General features: G+C 43.1%; 1 protein-coding gene across 4 annotated transcripts in view; it reads left to right on the top strand.

Annotated features, from left to right (window-relative positions):
- TTLL5 (tubulin tyrosine ligase like 5) overlaps positions 1-14269 on the top strand; it is a 120846-nt gene that overhangs the window by 60898 nt on the left and 45679 nt on the right. For 3 of the 4 annotated variants that reach the window (XM_080977671.1, XM_080977670.1, XM_080977668.1), the window contains exons 24-30: positions 1015-1135; positions 2423-2569; positions 4928-5028; positions 6027-6139; positions 6510-6623; positions 8733-9122; positions 12145-12338. In XM_080977671.1, the coding sequence (XP_080833797.1) occupies positions 1015-1135; positions 2423-2569; positions 4928-5028; positions 6027-6139; positions 6510-6623; positions 8733-9122; positions 12145-12338 (1180 nt within the window). The remainder of the gene's footprint in view (positions 1-1014; positions 1136-2422; positions 2570-4927; positions 5029-6026; positions 6140-6509; positions 6624-8732; positions 9123-12144; positions 12339-14269) is intronic. The other variant, XM_080977669.1, reaches the window with a different exon arrangement.

The following is a 14269-nucleotide window of genomic DNA, read 5'->3' as shown; positions in this document are numbered from 1 at the left end:
AGCAGTGAGAATGAGGTAGGGTGTTCTAATGGTTCAATAGAGAACTTCCATTGCCAGTGTTTAGGTAGGGGTAGAGAAATCCATACTGGTGACACAGTATGCTTGTTAGTTCTACTTTTTCCTTTGCTATCTATTCTTAGCTAACCCACTGTAGGAGTTAGGTGAGTTACTTTTTGAAGCATGGTAAAACAAATGTATGGTATGTGGTACAGGGGATCAAAAAGGAAGAACAGTTGAAGGGTTAGAACAAACAGGTCCTTGGGTGATATGTCTTTCTGCTTTATGATGTAGAGTTGTATTAAGACAATAAATTGTCCTACATGCTCACTTTGAATAACTTGCACAGTCCCTCTTGGGGTTTAGAGAGAAATGGATAGGCAGCAAAATCTTAGTATAAGTTTCACACCACCAAATGTTGTTTCTCCCCACCTCCCACCCCGGAGGTTTGTTTTTGAGAGAAAGCTTTCCTGTTTGAGACTTGAGTTAGTTTTTCTTATTTAGTCTGGGAAACATGGGAAGTCTCCTTTGCATAGCACTTTTGAGGGAGTTTTCCTGTTTTAGTGGACTAATCAAACTACTCGTGAGAAGCAAAATCATAGCTTCAGAACATGCTAGAACCATGATGACGATAAATTGTTTCAAACTTATCCTAATGTTCATGTGGGAAGTAGTCAACCCCACTTTCTGTCCTACTATAGCCTCCTGTGGTATTCCAGTGAGAGAATGAGGAACTCTGATACCCAGACGTGTTCTTCTGGATGTCTATTTTGAAAAATGAGCTAGAGTTTTAACTTCATTTTCTAAAATGGACTGCCAGCAGCAAATTCTGTTGCCATAGATGCTGCTTTTTCATGTCCAGGTTGGCAACCAGATGTGGTGGGAATTTGGGGCCTCCAGTTGCTGGCCAAGATTGTAAAATGGTCCTTGGCCCTGTGTACTGAGGGGTTCTTTGTCTAAAAACAAAGGTGTTTATCTGTACTTCTGACTGCTGTCTGTGCCTCTCTGTTTCTACAGCAAAGTTCAGGCTCGCAGGGCTTTCTCTGCCTATCTGCAACGTGTGCAGCTGCGCCTGATGAAAGAGGCTGGAGATCAGGTCCATAATCCTGCCTGGGCTGCCAAAGAGGATGAGCAGATGGTAAGAAATTGTTTGCTTGCCCTGCTCCTTTCAGGGAGGAGCCCAGCTCATCTTACTCCACGTTCCTGAATTACAGTTAGTGTAAAGCTGATTCCCATCAGCTTGAGCTAAACAGCTAGATCCTGTTAACTCATCCTGCCTCTGTTACTGAAATGACTTTAACTCCTCTCTGAACCAATGTAGACTGTTGGTGTGCAGAGCAGGTAGAAGAGGTGTACTTTGGACTCCAGGGTAGAAGAAGCATTTTTGAATATTGATGAGGTGATGGCCACCTCTGATTGCCATCCTTTATTTTATTTTTTGCATAGCCTCCCTGAAGCCCACTTCTTAGTTTAAGCTCTCTGTATGTCAATCGGTTTCCAGGTATGACTTTGAGTTGTCTGCCGATTTCCCCAGACAGCAGCTAAATCATTGTACTGTATCTGAGGCAGTTGCCTTACAGTGCTTATTGACTTCAGTCCACATTTCTAGTCCTTGCCCTCAGTTGGCAGCCCATATGGAGACACTGTGAAAATCCCGTATGGGTAGAGAGCCAATCTAGCTCATAGATTAAAACCCTTATGTCAGGAATTGGGAATAATCAGTTTGCCTCAGTGGAAAATGTTACCCTTGCTCTTTCCAAGTGGAAAATTGAAACTGGTTCTCTGAGAGCTGCTTTGTCTGCTATGCTGTGAAAAATAATGTTTAAAATAACAGATCAAACCAGCCTAATATAATGCTAGTGAGAGGCGAGCTGTGAAATTCAACGCTTTGGCTATGAAGCAGTTTACTTGCATGCTAGCAGGGCACCTAACCAAAAGTAAATCCAGAGTGGAGACAGAATATGTTTGAAACTAAACACTCACAGCAGGCGTCTTGCTCTAGCACTCACTTTAAAGGAGGGTAGTTCTCCCTTCCATTGGCTGATGGCATAGTAGGAGGGATTGGTGTGGTTTTTGAGACAAAGTTGGTGCAAGGCACAGAGCATAGAGAGTGACCAGAGGTGGTGCCAGAGATGCATGAAGGTGACAATAATATAAGTGGTCAGAGTTTTATTTGAAAGCCTGCTATCCTTAGAGAGATGCTCTTTTGTCTGCAGTTATTTTCAGCAATCATAGATTATGTTAGAATCCCAAGGCTTTTGCTTTGCACCTTTTTGTCAATGAGTTTCCTTTTATTTATTGACTTTTTGCAACCCAATTTCTCTTATCCTCAACCCAAACACACTTTGAAAATCGTTTCTAATAGAGTGATGTATATGAAGATAAACAAATGGTCTCACTCTTTTATTTTTTTTCTTGTTGGCAGGAACTGGTTGTTCGCTTTTTAAAGCGAGCAGCCAATAATCTTCAACAGTCTTTGAGAATGCTGCTCCCGAGTCGGCGCCTGGCCCTGTTTGACCGCAGGCGCATCTTGGCTCACCAGCTAGGTGAATTCATCATCTGCTATAATAGGGTGAGTATGGCATGTGCCAGCTCAGTTCTAACACAGCAGAGGATTTATGCAGATGATCTAGAGCAACACTCCTTATTTTGTTTTATTGCTTCTAGGGTTGGCCCAAATGTTTCAGAGAAGGAGGGAAAGCAGAAGCATGAGTCATTCATATTCCTGCTTTCTGTCCTACTGTAATGATTGAATAGAACCTTTTTGCATGTTACCTACGGGTGATCCATGAACTTCTGGAGCTCACAGATGGTATTGTGAAATTCTCAAATTTTGTTTCTGATATTACAGGATAAGCAGAAGCTTCTTTTTTTGAGCTTTCGCTTTCCCTGTTTCTTCATAATGAAGTGCAGGAACCTACACTTATATCTTAAAAGGTAAAAGTACCCCGGCCCAAACAGGCCAGTCGTGTCCGACTCTGGGGTTGCGTGCTCATCTCGCTTAAGAGGCCGGGGGGCCAGCGCTGTCTGAAGACATTTCCGGGTCACGTGGCCAGCGTGACAAGCTGCATCTGGCGAGCCAGCGCAGCACACGGAAACGCCGTTTACCTTCCCACTAGTAAGCGGTCCCTATTTATCTACTTGCACCCGGGGGTGCTTTCGAACTGCTAGGTTGCACCCGGGGTACTTTCAAACTGCTAGGTTGGCAGGCGCTGGGACCGAGCAATGGGAGCATTTATATCTTGCCCACAGTCAAATGGCAAAATGCATGTGCAGCCCTGTCAGTTGTGAATTGTGTAGGTGCATTTTACAGTGAAACAGCCCCTCTCTCCTCCTGCTCCTCAGGTAAATCCAACATGTGCATTATGTGTGTTTTGCCATTTATACTTGGTACTTTTTGTACCAAAGAATGAATTAGCTTTTGCTGTATTGAATAGTTAATACCCAGAATCTGGGTAGTGCAGAAGAATTTGCATTTTTATATTTTCAAAGCATTAGAATTATTTCCACAATCAGGATTTTTTGGGGGTACATTTGTACTATAAAGATACACAGTAGATGGTAAATCAGCTTATAACCATACATGATTTATTGCAGCAAAAACAGATCAGTCAGGATTTTAAGAAACAAATGTTTAAGCTACTAAACGTCTTGAGGCACAGATGTGTTTATTTCACAATTTGGACTCAAGACAAATTTATTTCACTCAGCTGAGATAACTGTATATACATTTTGAATAAAAGCTCCTTGTCTTGAGCAAGATAAGCAAAACTCATCTTGTTACTGAAGTCTGTTACCATGAAGTTACATTCCAGGGGTAAGAATATTGTCTTCAGTCCTGTGCCTCAGGCATAGCCATGCTGCTACAAGTGCATTTGAGAAGCTATCACTGGCTACCTGAACTAACAGATCATGTTTTGGAGTTTTTGAAGTGCAGGAGAAGATATCATGGAATACTCACTGAGGTCTTGTTTAAAAGATAACCTTTCTAGCACAGAAGCATATTGGACATTTTTACAGAGAAGCATTTGAATATGTCACTGTGCTGCTTGTAGTGACACTGCTGATTTCTCTAGTCAGAGGTCAGCCTAAAGATCAGTATAGTCCCCGTGTGGCTTAGGAGTGTCACGTTCACCAAGCGGAGGTCTTGCGCAGCCTCCATGCAAGTACTCTTCCTGAAAGCACCCAAAGTGTTACGTAATGTAGCAGTGTTGTTGTTATATTTATCAAACACTTTCTACTATAGAGTTTCTAAGCAGCTTATAATAGGAAATTAATTCAATGCAGATCCCAAAACTTTTTCTAAGAACACAAAAATAATTATATATCGATTATGAAAATGGAAAGCAGAATTCCTCCCTACACAGTTGTAATCAGCAAAAGATTAAAAATAGCTATGATAACAGCGCAGATGGTCAAATGCTAGGAAAACAGAAAAGTGTTTGCCTGGTGCTGAAAAGATGTTGGCACAAGTGAGTCTCCCTGGAGAAAGCATTCCGTAGGGAGGGGGCCAAAAGGCCCACTCTCTGTACCACACTCCAAACTTCTCTTGGAGCATGGACTTGCAGAAAAACCTCTGATTATAATCTCAGGGTCCAGGTAGGCTCCTGTCAGAGGAGGTGTTCATAAACTATTGAGATCCTAAGCCATAGGCTTTATAAGTGAAAACCAGCATGTTAGACTGGACTCAGCATTATACTGGCAGCCATTGCAGCTAGACCAGATCAGTGTATATGATTGGACATTGTTCCGTGTCAGCAGTCTGGTCGCTGAATTCTGCACTAGTTTCCAAACCGTCTTAAAGGAAGCCTCAGCTGTAATGCATTGCAGTAATCCAGCCTTGAAGTTACGTAGAACATAGACCCTAACAGGAAGCCTTTATGTGCAGAAAGGCTGGTTTGAGAGGTTACTTAATTTTACTTATTTGCAGGAAACAGATCAAATGGCTCAGAGAAAGTTAATGAAGAATCAGGAGGATGAAGAGGAAGGGGTAGATGCTGAAGGCTTTCACAAATTTGTTACTAAGGCAAGGTATGAATTTACTTTAAAGCAGGAATAATTGTGCCAGGCTCTCGTATCTTGAACTGCAGCAGAGGGGGAGTTGTTGGCACTATGCTCAGTGGTTTGGGAGGCACTGAGGGCTGGCAAAATGCTTCTTTTACCCCTCCCTAGGTGGGAAAGAACCCTGGATTTTGAGGCTTTCTTTAGCTTCATAGGCCTCTTCTATGAGCACTGCATAGGTCTCTTCTATGAGCACAATTTTTAAATGCCACATGGCAGCTGATATGTGGGGGATAAATTCTGCAATGGTAACAGGCATGTGCAGCCAAGGAAAGCCTGTGAAAAGCAGGCTTCTTTCTTGTGCTCCTCAAAGTGGTGATGGCGGAGAATGAAGGGGAGATGAAGGGGAGAAAGAAGCGTTCTGTGGCTGCTTGTGCCTGTTCCCTGGGCAGAATTTGAATCAAGCTCATAATCCAATGAATGGGAGTTGCATCCTGCTGCGTTGGCTGCTGGTGCCTGTTCCTTGCTCAGAACGGGCACCTATAAGCCAATGCAGAATTGAATTCTACACTCCCACCAATCAAGCTGTTTGATAAGTGGGTGTGGTTTGGGGGAAATGGCCTTGGCCAAGATTGGCCTGTGGCCTGGATATTCCCTACCCTTTATGTAGGGCTTCTGTTTGTGTGTAGGGATTTATGTGAGCACAATTCTACATGCATAGAAATTCCCCTCTCGTGTGCTGTCAAATGCAGAAAGGTTGGGAGCAGCAGGCATAAGCCTGTGCTCCTCCATCTGTTCATTATTGAAGCAGGTGAGGTATTTGACCTATCGTTGTCTTCAGTTAGTTTTTCCTTCTGTGTCTCTCTCTTTCATAGAATCAGAGTAGAGTTGAAAGGGACCCCAAGGGTCATCTGGTCTACCCCCCTGCAATGCTGATGCTTCAAGAGTCTCTCTGTATCTATTTCAGTTCTGTCACCACATTGTAAAAGCTTGCCACTTGCTCCTTTTCTACTCTTTTCACATCTTAGCGAAAGTGATCTTGAGGAGGTGTTGACTTTTTACACACACAAGAATAAGTCAGCAAGTGTCTTCCTGGGAACAAATCCTGGAGTTACACAGAATAGTACCAGCCAGTTGGAAGGTAAGGCCAAAGAAAGTGAGCATACTTTTTGCTGCTTATCATTGTTACTGATAACTTCCCACAGAGAGATGGAGAAATATAGGCGCAGTATTTTTTAAACACCCCCCCCCCCATTTCCTCATTTTACATACGTTTAACATAGAAGAACAAATGTATACTTGGTCTCCCTAGCTGATGTGTGGAAATACCAAATTGACAATAATTTTCAGTGCTGGAATGGATTTGTGCTTGTAACATACTGTCAAGTTATTTACCATATTAAAAAGCAGTAGTGGGTAACACATTGGAAAGCCTTGTTGCATACTGTTCTCCAGCTGAGTTATAACTAGGAATCTCTCCCCCCCCCCCCCAATTCCAAACTTCATTTCAGATCAGCCAGAAACAGTGGAAGAAGCTGCAAAACAGCAACCTGAAATCCCAGTGGAAAAGGAAAATGTGGCAGAGAAACTGAGAAGTGACCAACTCAAAGCAACCAGACTATCCAGTGAGTGAGAACAATGGAGAGGACTAAACTAGCAATACATAACATTAGGAACAGGTGCTGGATGTTAGAGTCTGACGGAATTTTATGGCTTCTTTTCGAATTCAGGCGCATTTATAATTGGTGGCTGCAGCAATAAATGGTCTTTCTTAACAAATCTTCCACTGACATTAATATTTATAACAGAATAATCAGTCAGCTGACATGCTAAAAATTGTCATTTCCTCCCAAATTCTAAACCCATAATCTAGAGTTAATCATGGTCAGAATTCTTTGCTATATTTCCATTGCGGTGTCTGTAACAATGGATCAGTCGAGTGGAAGGTACTCAAGTCCACTGTTGGAGAACTTGTGGCCCTTTAGATGTTGCTGGATTCCTTATCAGCCCTGGTCCAGCATCTTGTTCTCACATTGTTCAGCCAGATGCCTGTAGGAAGCTTGCAGGCAGGACCTGAATTCTGCAGCACTCTCCCTACTTGTATTCAGAGGCAGTTGAGATAGAGCAGAGTCATCATTTTATAAGACTCATTTGAAAAATTCAGTTGTAGAAAAAGCATGTTATGGAAAATTGTTGTGTAGTCTGCCTTGAATAATATCTCATGTCCTTTGTTTACACCAGATGGAATTCAATATAATGCTAAGTGGGGCATGTGGGGGACAATGAGGTTTACTTGCGCAACAAGACTTTTCCTCCCTCTTCTCCCCCCACATGGCCTACCAAACCTGTTTTGGGTTTCCCCTCAACCTTCCAGATTTGTGGGACTTGTGGGGGAAGATGGGGAGTTCCATAGCACAAGCAGATCTCATTCCGCACAGTCAGTAACTCAGTTGAATTTCAGCCATTGTCCTTCTGTACAATTTTGTAAAAGGCTACTCTAGCGTAATTGTGAAAATAGTGGTACCTTCATTCTCAAACACCTTGGTACTCATACGCCTTGGTTCCCAAACGCTGAACACCCGGAAGTAAGTATTTTGAATGCTTTTCAGAAGCTGAATGTCCAATGCGGCTGTCGGCTATTGTTTCCGGGGGCCCTGCACACCAATCAGAAGATGTGCCTTGGTTTTTGAACATTTTGGAAGTCAAACGGACTTCCGGAATGGATTAAGTTTGGCGCTTTTGTTTTTGCTATTTTGCTTTTTTGTTTTTGAGGCTTTTTTGGTTAATTTGTTTTTGTGACTGTGTGGAACCCAGTTCAGCTATTAATTGATTGATTATGTGACTGTGGAAATGGATAAAAGCCCCCCATCCAAACAGTGACTTTCATCAGTGCAGGTAAGAAAGAATTGTAATTGCAATTTTTATCATCTACAGTACTGTCTTACTTATTTTATAGTACAGTACATTGATGATTGTTTTTGTTTTATGGATAATGGTCTTGTTAGATAGTAAAATTCATGTTAAATTGCTGTTTTAGGGGTTGTTTTTAGAAGTCTGGAACAGATTACTGTATTTTTCGCTCCATAGGGCGCACCGGACCATAGGGCGCACCTAGTTTTTAGGGGGGGAAATAAAGAAAAAAAATTATTTCCCCCGACCCCAGCCCCCAGAACAGGTCCAGGAGCGGGGGCAAGATTACGCGCAACCTCGCTGCTGCTCCCGGAGCTTGCGGGGCTGGGGACGGGGGAAGCCCGAGCTTCCCCCGACCCCAGCCCCCAGAACAGGCTGCGATCCACAAACCTTCGGAGCCTGGTGGGAACTCCCGCCGCGCTCAGAAGGCTTGCGGATAGCTGCCTGAAGCCCGGGGAGTGCAGCGCTGCACTCCCTGGGCTGCAGGCTGCTACCCGCAAGCCTTCAGAGCCCGGCGGGAACTCCCGCCATGCTCAGAAGGCTTGCGGATAGCTGCCTGAAGCCTGCATTCGCTCCATAGGACGCACACACATTTCCCCTTCATTTTTGGAGGGGAAAAAGTGCGTCCTATAGAGCGAAAAATACGGTAATCTGTTTTGCATTACTTTCTATGGGAAAGTGACCTTGGTTTTGGAACGCTTTGGTTTTGGAACAAACTTCCAGAAGGAATTAAGTTTGAGAACCAAGGTACCACTGTACTAAATTTGTGTTTTACTTCAATGTTCTGATCAGATTGGATATGTCTTTTTTTACAAAAAAAATAGGGATGCCCTCTTCGGCAGAAGATGAACAGAATGCACCGCAACCCAGCCTCCTTAGTACGTCTTCCTTTGTTCCAAGTGCCATCCTTCCACAAAGCATCAACTCCCAGCTATCCTCTCATCCTGCTGCCTCAGATAATGCACAGGTGCCTGATCATCGCCCAGGGCTCTCTTTTTCATCTGGTTCTAGACTGACTCCTTCCCCTTCTCTCCAAAGCACAGCACCTGACATCTGGTCTAACACAGCAAAAATTACACCCCGCCTGTCCTCAAACAATGCAAGCTTACACCGTTGTCGGTCTGGCAGTTACACTGCCAGCCCCTTCTCTTCCTTTCAGAGTGCTTTGCAGATCTACAGCCAGAGACTGTCCCGACCAGCTTCAGCAAAAGCGGGTAAGCCATATCTGACTGCTTAGCTGGCACTGTATTGTAATATTTTAATGTCTTGCAGTATTCAGAATAGCTCGAATTGGCACAATGGGTCAGAATGTGGCTATGCAAGCAAAATTTGGGGAAATACTTATGGCTTGCTAAAAATAATAATACAGCTAATCAGATTCAGAAATTGGCCTCTAGTTAAGTCCTAGATTAATAATACATGTGTGAAATTATTATTATTATTATTATTATTTTGGCAACTTCCAGAAATATAGGATCATTTTGCTTCTCCAATCTGGTTGCTTTTGGCACATGACACGGCTTGGCAGTGATCCCCGGCAGTCCAGGAAGTGATGATTAAAGTTTACGCATGTGAAACTGCTTAGGGCAAAGTGTAGGGCAGCAACAGAAAGTAACCTGAATTGAAGTATGAATGGATGACTCAGATTAATAGCTCTTTGGAATAATTCTGTATTTGTACTGTGAAGCAGCTATTCTGCTCACATTATCAGGCAATATAGCTCTCAGCTGTCCGAGAACTTTGTCACTAATGATACACATGAAGGGTTTAAATAGGGAGACTGGTGCCATTTTTGGTATGGCATATTCTCACATCCTTGGTGCTTTTCAATTGCCAATTGGGCCACTAGCACCTGAGAGCTTCTTGCATACAATGTTTCTTTTTCCTTGTCAGTTTCTAAGTTTGGTAGCTTTTCATGTTGGTGGCTTGCAACTCTCTCACTTCAAAATAGTACTGCAGCATTTTTCTTAACAATGCGATTTCTAGGTGTTCTATTCTGCACTTCTTTCCTGCATTCACATTTTTGTGATGGTTCCTCTCTTTTCAAGTGCCCTCCCTGGGGAGGCCTTCCTGAGACCTCACTACTAAACATTGTGGCAGAGAATTTAGCAATGAAGGATTCGATATCAGTAGGAAGTAATGTCAGTAATTGCCAGCTGTTTACGCCATGCTCTTCCTGCATTTGCTGTCATACAGGGACTGATTCTGCCCCTGAATCACACTTTTGTAAGTGGTGTGTCTCAGTAATTATCAGCCTCTCAAGTAGGCCTTGGGGGTAAAAAAAACTTGAGAACCTCTGCTTTGTTAGACAAGGATGAGATGACAATAAAACTGCAAATGGCCCAGTGACCTTTTAGATGTTGAAGGGGATGTTAGGCTCTAGCTAGATTTAGCTGTTTCAGGCTTGCAGTCCTGAGGGATAGGTGCCAGAGCTGAGAAATGCAGATAAAGTCTGCTCAGATGAGACTGAGATTTCCCAAGAAGTGGCAATACTACCCCACAGTGGTAGTATTGGTGAGCTTGACTCTGTTGTATCAAACTCCTATCTTTCACCTCTTCAAAATATCCAACGGTAGGTTTTTCTTTGAATCTTCTTTCTCAGAGTTTTGATTTTTCTTCTGGTTTAACTTTGTCTTCCAAATATAACTCTGCTACACTATGCCCCATATATTGTGTTTTTAATATTATGTTGGCAGCTGCCCAGAGTAGCTGGGGAAGCCCAGCCAGATGGGTGGGGTATAAATAAATTATTATTATTATCCATATATAAGATGATGTTTTTTGCTAAAACAAATTAGTCAAAAATTGGGTGTCGTCTTATACACAGATGGTGAATGAACAGGGGTAAAAGAAGCAGCGGCTGCCGTGTAGAAGCTGCTGGAATGCGCTTGCAAGGCTGATGCTTGCCTATTGCTCAACAACTCAAGGGTGCCCTGCAGGTTGGAGCTGCTGCATCATTCTGGCGGGTGCATGCCCACCCCTAGCGCCGATGGATCACGCTCTGTCATTAAAATATTGATTTCTTAGTTTCTGGGTCATCTTATACATGTGGGGCGTCTTATACACATAAAAATATGGTAATATTTAGCCATGGCTCCCTTTAGAAACCAGAATACTTTTTCTTGGTTCATTTTTTCGCTTATCGGTTTTTACAGCTTTCCAAGTCATCATTTTTCAAGAAAATTAAATTTCCCTTCCTATAATTTGTTCTTTATAAGTAGGATGTAGTGTTCTGGCAGGTGTATGGGGTGTTAAGGGAGGCATAGTACCTCTGGTGGGAGACACTTTGTGCTCCTTCTGAGGTAGTATGTCTACCTTTGGTCCCCACTTTGCACACAGCTCTCACTTGTGGCTCCTAGAATCTGTCAGCATGCAACAGTAGCCACACACTGGAAACAGCTTCAACTGGTCAGCTAAACTAGGTGTGGGTAGCTGATGGGTCTCAAACCCTTGGTGAGTTAGGGACTTTCCCTGCTTGTGAAGACACACTCCTGCAGATTGAGCATACAAGACCAATAATGGATGCAGCAGTGAAGAAGGTGGAAGTGAGGGGCAGGCAGGGCTCATCAACCTGGAAAGGTAGCCCATCTAGGAGAAGGAAAACTTTGATCCTAAACCTCTGCTGCCTTCTTCCTTGGGAGAAGAAAAGGCTAAGGAGTAATCTCTACACAAATCCGGAGTGGAGTCCCTAAGATTGTTGGATGGTGCCTTGTATGCCTCCTTCTGGCAACTCCTGCAGCCAAACTGGTGCCAAACAGTTTACTGTGCTTTCCTTTGGACCTCATCAGTGAGGCCAAGAGGGGGGGTCTTGTCATCTGGGCAGCCCAGGACCTCCATACACACTGCCCAGGCTTGTGCCCCGGGGAGGTCACTTTGGTGCTGCTAATGCATGTTTGACTTCACTCCCGGAGGCACACTCCATTATCTCTTTAGACAGATGGGTGCCAACATAGTGTTCTGTATTAAGCCTTCTCTGGATACGAAGAAAAAGAATGGAGATTTAAACTGTTTTGTGCACAAAGAAGGGTGTGCGAAGTTGGAATCAGCCAGAGAATTTAACAGTAGAAACTGCAACACAGCCATTCAGAGGAGAATATATCAGTAGGTTCTGTAGAAAACACCGTGGTTCTAATTGGTCGTGCAGATGTTTGTCTCTTGCCATTTTCAGACACACAAGGCAGATTCTTTACCGACTAGTACAAAGTCTTGCAAAGTAATTTTTTTCACCATCTTTAGCAGATTCAAGGAGTCACAGCCCAAGCAAACAGCGTGGTGGATCTGCCAGAGTTAACAAGGATGGGGATGACTCCTCTTCTGAGAGCAAGCAGTACAGTCATGGTCTTGTTACAACAGAACTGCAGAGACTGGCAGAGAAGCAGGCAGCCAGGAAGTACTCTCCTTCCAGTCACATCAGTCTCCTTACACAGCAGGTACAGTGGCAGCAGTCTTCTATGGAACGAAGTCTGTGCATGAGTGAGAGAGAGCTTGGACAGAATGTTTTCGCTAGTTAATGGTTTTTAATGGATCTTGGGCAATACCTGATCGCATCACTTTAAAATGCTCATTATGTTCTCGCTCGGTCCGTAAGGGGTCTTGTCAAGGGCAAAATGTTGTAGGGAAATAATTTCTTTTTGAATTAGACTTACACCAGAGGATACTGGAAGCATTACATCTAAAATGTAGATGCAGTTCTGCCAGAGGCACAGCTCAAAAGAAAACAATAGTAGAGCAGACTGTGATGAAATACCCAAATATCTGATCTTTAATTCTGCTGTCATGAAAACGAATAATAAAATTATTGAGGTTTGTTTGCGCAGTTGGGACTTGTGGATAAAGGAGAGTCTACCAACTGTTGAAACTGCGAATAAGGGAGGGAGGGGGTTCTCTTCCACCATGATTTAGTATGGTTAGCCAGGTCACAGGAAGCTTTACTCTCCCTGATTTACTCTCTGCTCCTCCTACATTCATGCAGATGAAGTAGGAGCAGAAAGAACTCCTATAGTTCCCCCACACCAACCTGACCTTCCCAATAGGTGGACCTATTTTTTTAAAGCAGCAGGCAACTTGCTCAAACAGCCTTGGATCTCCCCTGTCTGGGCAAAAGATCCTTCTGGAGGAAATGAAGAAACTACTGTTTTGAGAGGATAGATGTAGCAGCTAAAATAGAAGGGATGGTGTGAGGCAGCAGCAGTGGCATCTTCACAACTCTCGGGTGGGGGGAGTTCTCCTTTCTAGTGTGGTGAAGCAGCGTAGTAGTTATACTTGTTATGTGATTAAACAGTTTCCAAGACTGAGATCCTAATTACAACAAGAAGTAAGACAGCAAGCAAGGCTTTGCAGCCACTTATTTGTATCACTGTCAAGTATATATTGCTTGTAGAGGTAGAAATTAACCATGATCTGAGTTACTATATTACAAATAGGAATAAAGGCAACTAAGGCGATTGCTTAGCACTGGTATTTGGTAGCGGTTATGGAATTAGGTGCCCACAAGAATGTGCAACTTAATATGGAAAAGAGTTACCATTCCTGAAGGCTAGTCTGCTTGCCTGGAACTGGTGGTGGATCTGCTAAAGTGCTCTTGCTTCTGTTTTTCTGTGCTAACGAGTCTGTTCCTTCTCCTTCCTTTCACTCCTTCCGTTTTCTATTTTTCCTCCTTTTAGACAAGATAGGGTTTTCTGTATAGAAGGCTATTGAAGTAGTTGTGACTGAACAGTTTGGAAGTAACGTTTCATCGTTTTCAGCTTCAGTCCTAGACTGTCCATTAATGATCCTAGTCTTCTGGTCTCTAGTTGGTCAAAGCCAATAAAATTTTTGGTTCAAAATTTAATTAATTAATTAATTAACAACAACAACAACAACAACAACAACAACAACAACAACAACTGTTTAATAAACTACCTCCCTTCATTAATTAACAACAACTGTTTAATAAGCTACCTCCCTTTTTGCTGAGTAAGACTTGAGGTGATATGCATTTGGGGGTGCAGATTCTTTTCTTTTTTTAATTACCTATCCTTTCTGCACAATATGCTGTGCTGCAGTATCGGATCTGTGTAAGGTATTTATGGTACTTTTATGTATGTGTTGGGGGCAAGAAGCAGTGGCCTGTTCCTATTGTCTTCCAATCTGCTGTGCTTGGTGGTCATAGATGGCAAATAGGCTGTGTTGAATTGACATAACTTGATAAAGAGAAGGGAGAATTTAGTAGGAGCACTGGCTGCCCTTGTCCATGAACAAATGTGTGAGAATTTAGGGCTGGCTATCACTAGGAACAGTTCCAGCTCTTCCTTCCAGAGAGTTTGATCACAGGCATAAAACCAGACCACCCAAGTGAGGGAATGAGATGTATCTTTCTTAT

Source organism: Podarcis pityusensis (assembly GCF_964106645.2).
Source record: "Podarcis pityusensis genome assembly, chromosome: 1".
In the NCBI taxonomy this organism is placed as follows: domain Eukaryota; kingdom Metazoa; phylum Chordata; class Lepidosauria; order Squamata; family Lacertidae; genus Podarcis; species Podarcis pityusensis.
The sequence above is the reverse complement of the archived record's forward strand: the minus strand, read 5'-3'. Positions and strand labels throughout refer to the sequence as shown.